Genomic DNA, 9,235 nt, shown 5'->3' with positions numbered 1-9,235 from the left:
ACACAAACTCCATTCACTGATTGCACGAGTGGAAACAAGACAATGTTATTTTAGATTTTACATCAATGCTTAAAGGTCCAGTGTGTAAGATTTAGGTGAAGGGACCCGTTGGCAGAACCTGAATATAAAATAATCCAAGTGATGTTTTCACTAGTGTGTTTCATCTAAATTGTACTAATTGTTGTTTTCTTTACCCTGAATGGGCCCTTTATATTTAAATACTTTATATTTACATCAGGAGCGGGTCCTCTCTACGGAGGCTGCCATGTTATTTACAGTAGCCCAGACTGGACAAACTAAACACCTTTTGAGTTTTTATAACAACTGAAAGCTAAAACAGGTTCTCTTACATGTTTGGAAGGAGAGGGTGAGTTGTATGTCAACGATGAATCACTGAGAGAGCTTAAAAGTAATTGAGCTTTGTGGCATTTACAGGGTTTGAGCTCGCTGCTCCTCTGTCCTCCTTGTCTCCGAGGGTTCTGCAGTTGGTAGAGACTAAAAACAGAGCTGAGAATAGAGTTTATGTAGGATCCCCATCAAAAGCACCGCTATTAAAGGATAATATTGATCCATAGGTGCTATATTTATAAGGTGATTACTAGGGGTTAATATTTGGTGATATCTGTGGAGGCAGGAAGCGTCTGTGCAGAGGGAGGAAGTAGAGATGTTGGACACTTATCGTACAAACATCCTTATGTATAGTTGTTGTTACACATCCTCTTTTTCTATATACTGCCCTGTATATATATTACATATATATTCTTATGATTGCCTTCTGTCTTATGTATCTTATCTATCTTATCTTACCATATCTTATCTTATCCAAACTTAACTTAACTTAACTTAACTTGTCTTATCTTATTATATCTAAACTTAACTCAACTTTACTCAACTTAACTCGTCTTATCTTTGATTAAAAGTAATAAAATGAGGGGCTTTGTGACAGATGTTTAAAATCTCAGCGGAGACGGAGTGATGACTCTGCCTCTTCCTCCTGTCTTTGCCAGTGGTGGGAGGAGCCTGAGTGCTGTTAGCTGCTAAACTCAGTCCCTGTTTAAATTAGTATTTATCTCTATTTGTCTCCAACACGTCCTCGCGCTGACCCGCCCTGTCCGCGTGGCTCCGCTCCAGAACAATGGTCGTTCTGTCCAACAGCAACGAAGAGCAGGATTATATGTGAGTCTCCATTACGAGTCATAACACGCTAGCACGCTAGTTAGCATTAGCCGGGCTTTAAATAGCTCGAGAGCTTTAAAGTCAGGGGCTGTGGGCGGCGACACCAGCTCAGACCCTGTCTGGTGTTCTTCCAATAAACAAAACTCCACAAACTCCTGTTTGCGAGTTCAGTTTGATGCTAATATTCAGATTTAAGGATCAAGTCGTGTTGAAACCCCTCGTCCCTGTGTTAGCAGTGCAGTTGTAGTGTAGCTAACTAGCAGGGTGTGTTGAGGTTTGCATTGAATTCAGTGAAATCTGTGTTTCTACTTATAAATCCTGGATCCCGGGCGTTTCCCACAACATGTCACATTCAGGTGGTTTCCTCGTTAGCATGAGAAGTGACAGCAGGGGGACAGGGTGGCTAAACAGATCTACTACCGGTTTAAAACCTCCATCTGTCTGTCAAGAACATGTCAGAGTGGAACTATGGGTTTTATTATTGTTGTGGGGAAACGTGAATAATCCAGGCAGAGGTTATTACTCACTGTGGCTGCAGTGGGGTTTATAACCTGCAGCCTGAAAATGGCCTTTCGGCTGAAGATGATGAGACAGTCCTCACACAACACTGACCTACATCTGGAGCTGCTGCAGGATGCTGCTCTGATCCTTTCAGACACTGCAGAGTCTCCCAGTGACACTGGAACAATTCATATGCTCAGCCACAGAGGTTGATATTTCAGGGTTACGCACAAATAACAGGACAGAGAGAGAACATAACGTTGATCCCTATTTTTATCGCCTTCTGTAACATTGCAAGATGGAGCGTTTTCCTACAATTTCCTTGATTTCTCAGAGAATAATTCATCCACCTTGGTGATAAGCATTAGGCATATTCAGGGGACTGGCATCTATGAGTGTTTGCAATTTGGTGCAGATCCAAACATACACCTGTAGTGAATTGAGATGTGGTTTCATAAGGGGCCTTTGCCGAGGTACTAAACCAAGTGCCATTCTAGTTGCTGAGTTGGTTTGTTTGATTGTAAGCAAAGTTACACTAAAACAAATTAGTGGATTTCCATGAAACTCGGTGGAAATTATGTGGTATGAGTCAGGGAAGAAACAAAATATATTTTGCTCTAGTTTTTGATGTTAAAATATATGTAAAGGTTACACGGCTCACAGAGAAGAACTGACAACAAAATTCTATTCTCCAGGACTTGTCCTGAGCCTGCAGGCAAGAAAGATAGGTGTTCATTTTGACTCCTGAAACTTGAGGAGTTTAACCATGTCACCAAATCTGCTTTTTAGCATCTTAGTAATACAGCAGATAAACATCCATTTCTCTCAGACCAACACAGAGAGACTAATGCATGCTTTTTATATCCAGTAGTATAGATTAATAATGCCATCCTATCTAAACCAAACAGTTATAAATATGTTTTTATTGATTAAGCGCTCTGCTGCTTGAATGCTGATAAGGTAGAGAACAAGCAACACCAGTCCTCACAGTGGTTGCCTGTCAGTTAAAGATTAGTTCTACTTGTCATGGTCTTGCACTGGCCCTCTTGGCTGCATGACATAGAATGAAGGGAGTCCCATGACCTCACAATATGCTGAGCCTATTCCCAACAAGCTTTGGATAATAATCTCCTAATAGTCTCTGCTACAGTATTTTAATTCTCACTCAAATCACCCTGTGTACCTGTTTATGTAACATACAGGTGAATGATTTTTGGAAATAGAAATAAAAAATCACTGACTTAAAACAATGTGAAGAAGGTATTCAGCTACATCCCTTCAGGATATAATTGTGATTAAATTGTCTGAATTGACATCCTGTTCTCTGTCTCCTCAGCCTGATAGAGGAGCGTAAATGCTCCTCTCTGCCTAGCTCTCCCGCCAAGCGAGTGTCTCCCACCAAAAAGAAGCTTTTTTTTATCAACCAAGCCATCCGCAACTCGGACCTCACTCCTCGAGCCAAAGGGAAGAAGAGCCTCCGCCGCCAGGAGAACAGTGAGCTCTCTTTTCATATGATCCGATTAGAAGATGCTGCAGGAAGAACTACACCAGAAGATCCGTTTAGTCTCAAATGCCATTAGTGGAATTATTCACCTGCAAAAAATGTGTGAAAAGAGCATTTACATTGAGTTCTCTGTTGGTTTTTATCTGAAGAATTAACACTTTGAATATGTAAATCTGTCAGTGAAGTTTTGCATCATCAATCTCTATTTGCCTCTTCTCCCCTTCTCTGGAAACCAGCACGCTTTCTTGCAAATCTTCTCGAGAGGGATGATTGGTCCAAAGATGATCTGGAGGTTTGCAGTAACCCGGCCATCCCCTCCATCTTCACCGAGGCCTGCACCAACAGAAACTACGTAGAGGTAAAATAGTCCCCTCCTGCTCATCTTACAGGTAAACTAGGCTTTTATTTAGGGAGTTTGTACGGTAACATGTAAAAGGTTTTATATTATGTCACTGACTATTTCTTGGAGGCTTTATTTACCAATGTAAAGTCAATTCTGACTGAACTCACAAAATACCAGTAGAAAAGATTAGTTCTTTCACTTTTATCCAGCACTGCTCTATTGTGAGGCCTGATTCTGTACTGAGTAGTGTCACTTCCTGTCTTGTTCTTCTAGCCATGGAGCGACTTCATGAATTGCTCCGGTGAGGAGCAGGAGAGGCTGCTGTCTCTGCTCGAGCAGGAGGAGGCCAAGAAGAAAAACCCCAACCCGCTCCTCAAAGACCAGAGGGATGGTGAGTGTCTCAGTTTGTGTTGTGGCTGTCAGTCGGTTGCTGAAAGGAAAGTCCTTTGTTTGACCATCACTCATCTCTCCACAGTAAATCCTGCCTTCACTGCTCAGGACAGCTTCCAGAGAATCGACCGCAGGCTGCGAGCCACTCTGAAGAGGAAGCAGATCCCCATGGTGGGTAATGTCTTCTTCTCATTGGGCTCGGAAACTAAATGTTGCAATGGTTTGAGTGTGTGTCGTGTACAGCAGCTTCAGACCTAATCAGAATTGTGATCCGATCTCTTGTCAGCGTTCTTTCCATCAGGTCACGATGAAGAGATGTTATCCTCTCGTTAGTTTATTAGACCAAAAAAACATTTTCAGATGTGTTCGGTAATTAGTATTTTTCATAATTTTAGATTGGAGATAATAACCAGCAGATTAATCAGGAGATTATCAATTATAAAAATAACCGTAATATGATTGTTGTGTAGATGGAACCTCTAACATCTCTTCCCACTTGACACCCACTGTGTTGTTTATTCCTCTTCACAGGGAATTCTTGAAGTACTTGAGGAAAATCTCCTGAGCTTCTTCAACACTCAACCTCGCTTAGTTTACACAACCAACCTCGCCAGCAGGTAGAAATCCTTCATATATATAAATATGTTAATGCAAAGATTTGTCTTCTGTGATATATATTCACCAAGTTTCCTCAACAAAAGATTATTGCAATATTCTGTCAGCGCCATCATCTGTTAATGAAGGAGGTTCATCATTTCACAATAGGTGAGAGTGGATTTAAGCAAAATGTATACATTTTTCATTGGTGAATTCAGCTTTAACTGTTTTACTACTAATTGAAACAATTACATCATTCGGAAATATTGGCATATATTACTGGAAAGTGGTTTAAAAAATGGTCTGAAATTAATCTAGGCTGTATTGTTGATTGTGTTTGACCTAGCTGGTTTGACCATAAAGCTTATGTTCCACATGGTATTAAAAGCTCTTTTCTCCTACATTGAATCTGAACCCTGAAAAATAACCCTTGTACATTCATTTACAGGTTTCTAGTAGGAAAAAAATGTATAATTACCAGTTGTTGTTTTGAGTCGCCCTAAATATCTAGCTCTGTCAGCAACGTTCTAAATGTTTGTGTTCACGTCCTCACCATCAGCCCCTGTCAATCCACTGTGTGGCGACGCAGTGGGGGTGCTGATGCTGATGCATTTACCAGGCCACGATCACGAGATATAAAATCCTGCCTCAGAGTCTTATAAATGACCGTGCAGGGGTTCGTTCTGATAAGCTCTCAAACTCATAAATGTTTGATTGAGCTTCCTGGATCATATTTCACATCTCACCAGAGCCTGAAACAACACGACTCCACTTCCAAAGCCTCTTGGATGCTTTTAACACACCTTACTCTCCCCCTCAGCTCCTAACAAAACACAGTCTCCCCACCTGGAGTCATATTACATTACACTACACAAAACCTTTATTGCAGCAATCACAAACAGGATGTGAGAGAAAATAGACAAACATACGGTGTATTTATGGATCTGTGTGGTGAACAAATGAACGAGGACACTGGGGAGAGGAAAGTAATCTCTCTGTTTGTTGTTTGTGAATCAGCTTTGAGAGGCTGCTGCTTCACGCTGTCTGCCAGTACATGGACCTCGTCTCTGCAAGTGAGTGGAAACACAAACCAACACACATGTATATCATATTAGTTCAGTCATTTTTTTTCCCCCCTTAAATACAACAGAGAATCCTGTCTGAACATCAGGCAACAATTCTTCAGTCTGTTTTTGCTTCTTTTGTTCATTGCCTTATATTGTAAATAACAGTTTACAGGTATTTATGCATTAATGAAGCTACTAGCAGAAAACATCAGTTAATGTACTGGCCATTAAAGGGTTATTGACACAACTGTAGCACATTAACGTCTGTATACAACAGACTTTTAACATGCAAATGTATCTTTTGTTTACATTAACTCTTCAGTTTCAGCCTGTTTGTATTTTGAGTCACCTGAAAGAGATAAAGTCTGTTTGCTGTTTGTCGGACCCTCAGGCACCGACCACAACGGGTTGCGTCAGACTGAAGTGGTGAACAAACAAGACGAGTTTCTTCCTCCCGCACTTCTGCTGTCTGCCTACCTGGAGCAGATGAGCTGAGACCAGGGCCGCGCCCGCTTTCCCCTGCATGGCTCTGCTGCAGGCGGGAGATGTAGATGAGGGGCGCAATGTGTAATGTCCTCAAACAGTGCTGAACGATACCTGCTTCCTTATGGATGGTCTGGTAATTTCTTTCAATTAATTTGATTGACTAATAGATCCATATTTCATTGACACCTGCATATGCATATATATATATATCCATATATATCCTAAGACTATATCCATAGACTGTGTATAAAGACGGATGCCGCATCTCCACCTTCTCGCACAATCCAGAAATGAAGAAAAAAAGTATTTGAGTCTGTGCAGTAGTGATCTGGGGCAGCGAGGTCCCACCGATATCACCAATCAGTCTCAATCATGGAGTTCACTCATTAAAACAACTAATTGGATAAATGAGCACTTGTGCATATATCAGTGCTATAAGAACGACCTAAAAAAACAAAATCATCTTTGACGAAATGTATTTGATGTTTACTTTGACTTTTTAGTCTGGTCAATGTCCCATCTGCTAACATGGGTGAGGCGGGGGTTGATAAGGTGTCGAGCAGTCATGTCGTCCATATTTACATACAGTCTATGGTCCTAAATGTTTAGATTTTTGTTTTCTGGTGTAATTCATGGCATCATGAATTTATTTTCTTTAAGAGTAAATGGACTACTGGTCTCACAAAACACAAGAAGGAAAACAAAATGTAGGAAAACATGCTCGCGTGCACAGAAAGGAAAAAGTCTGTGACTGGCACAGAATAAAACGACAGAGTCACGTTTTCAGAGCGTAAGCGTGGCGTTGAGCTGATGACGTGCCTCTTCTCTCAGATACAGTTCTTTCTGTTTACATGGCGCGGTGCTAGGATTCACCGTGTTGATACTGATATCAGTCTGATACAACTTGAGACAACTTGAGACAAAGTGGGACTCGCATTCAAGTCATGCCTTAACAATCTCCCCCCACTGATTGGTTAGAACTGTCTTGCGAGCTCATATTTTATATTTATTGCAATTATGCACAATTTCATAATAGCAAATAACGACTATTAAAAACAAATTAATTGAAAGTTTACTCGGAACCCATTTCTATGTGTGAAGTCTCTGTTGAGGCTGTTGGACGCTGCAGGGCCCGTAATGTCTGACGCTGCGTAAAGGGGCTCAGACGGAGCAAGTGCTCTGCTGCATCACTGGATTAACCTGTCGGATTTGTGTAAGTAGTGAAGTAAGAAGCATGAATATTTATCGTCTCTATATGCACAGAGTCGTCACTCATCATCGTAGGTAAATAAATGTCTGTCATCAGGAGTGTAAAATAACAAACTCTTATAATCTTGGCATGTAAACTGATTCGTTTGCATAATCATCTCTGTTTGCTCTTTGGGTACGATTTCTTCGGGATGTGCTTTTGGGGGATTTTTTTCTTTTCTATTTATCTTTCTCTGATAGCTTTGTCTACCCTGGTCCACACCGCTATGGTTTACGGTTATCATCTGAGGGGTACACTCACTTTTCTTTCAACCAAAGGGTCAATATTGAAACAGCCAAGCACAGCATGCATAATAAGTGTTACATAAAACAATATCTCTTTTAGTTTTTTCCCCATTTAAGATTAAATTAATGAAAGCCCAGCAGCACTGTGGAGGAACACAGTGTAGACACAGGCAGACGGCTGCAGCTGCAAAGCCATAGGATGGAGCATATGGGCCACTTGAAGAGGGGAAAAAAATGATTTGAGAATAAGGTTTTAATATCTGCAGCATCTTATTAAGTAATGCACAAGTACAAAGGTTTCACAAATAACAAAATACACATTATCATAAGTATCAGGACTTTGAAAAGATTGTGTAAGAAACTGTGTCTGTTCCAAAGAAAGAACAACACAGACTTGGAGGAAATTGTCTCTTTTGTGGAGGAGGAAATGTTTGGTAACAATGAGATTGATTATCAAGATTTTGGATCCAGAAAGAGTAAAACTCCGGCGAGCAATGGTTCTGGTTATGCTAAATATGTTTTCTCATCATTCTTGTAAGTTAGGACATTAAATTTCAACGTTTTTCTCAAGGTCTCAGTTATTTCTTCTTCAATATGGCCCTAATACTCCATCATATAGTAAAGATGTACTTTTAGATTCACTGATGGATTTTTACAACACGCACAACGTTTACTCAGTTTACACCTAAACACACAACTTCCCTCTTATATGAGCTGATAATGGAGTGTGAGGGTAAACTGTGTGTACCTACTTTAGTAGGTATGTTCCAATGATATGAATTTGACTGAAATAACTAGATTTAAGATGTTTTGATGGCAAAGACCTGCAGAGGTTTGACTCTCCTCTACGAGTCATTTCTGTCTGAACAGTTACTACACCAGAGAAGCACTTCTGCCTTATGTACACATGTTTCCTTCGGTGTATATAGATATTTATACATTTATACTTGACTGGATGTAGGAAAGAGGTATCCGGGTTATTTAAATAAAAATATCTGATCCCAGATTTTCTTTTATGATGCTGCCTGCAGTGCAAGAAAACTTGACTTATTGGTGCATTTTGTCAACAACCAAAGTTTGTGCGTTTGTTCTCAACTTCTCAGGCTTTGAATTTCTCACTCTGAATGTCATGTAGTGATTTCACATGGTGTCATTTTTCTGTGTACTGTAAACTCGTCAAGATGAACTTATCTAGATCGTGTTCACCCCAGAACCCCGGGGTGCTGCCAACGTTTTAAATACTTGTAGACGTAGTACTGCTGTAAATAATGAACTGACGTAATTGTGCCAACAAAAAAAAACAAAAGCTTTCTACACTCAACTGTAACTTCTGTGTGTATATAATGTTGTGTGCAATAGTATCTTCACTATTTATAGGTATCACTGCTTCTATTAAAGGATTCAAGATCTTCTTTTCTTTCATTTCACTGTGTACTTTTTACTTTATATACTGGAAATCATGTCTTTAAATATGGTCTTCAGCTGTCTGACTTAGCTTCATACATATGTATAGATATCAGGGAGAAGTTCACAGATCTACTACTTGACTTAAAGTACTAATACCTCACTACATAAATTGAACAGTCATACAAGTCCTGCATTGAAGTGCACACATATTATATAAAATGTACTGAAAGTATGTAAAGTACATTTAAAATTAAAGTAAGACTGGCTCCC

At 40.0% G+C, this 9,235-nt stretch overlaps 1 protein-coding gene across 1 annotated transcript; it reads left to right on the top strand.

Annotated features, from left to right (window-relative positions):
* The first annotated feature begins 985 nt into the window (after positions 1 to 985).
* On the top strand, positions 986 to 8,975 carry r3hdm4 (R3H domain containing 4). The gene is made up of 8 exons (XM_035176598.2): positions 986 to 1,176; positions 3,014 to 3,171; positions 3,418 to 3,539; positions 3,798 to 3,915; positions 4,000 to 4,085; positions 4,446 to 4,531; positions 5,529 to 5,584; positions 5,970 to 8,975. Exons 1-8 carry the CDS (start codon positions 1,136 to 1,138, stop codon positions 6,071 to 6,073), a joined length of 771 nt encoding a protein of 256 aa, XP_035032489.1. The 5' UTR covers positions 986 to 1,135; the 3' UTR covers positions 6,074 to 8,975.
* The last annotated feature ends 260 nt before the right edge of the window (positions 8,976 to 9,235 follow it).

The sequence above is a fragment of the Hippoglossus stenolepis genome, chromosome 14 (assembly GCF_022539355.2).
Source record: "Hippoglossus stenolepis isolate QCI-W04-F060 chromosome 14, HSTE1.2, whole genome shotgun sequence".
NCBI classification, from domain to species: Eukaryota; Metazoa; Chordata; class Actinopteri; order Pleuronectiformes; family Pleuronectidae; genus Hippoglossus; species Hippoglossus stenolepis.
This window is presented reverse-complemented; position numbering and strand designations above follow the sequence as displayed.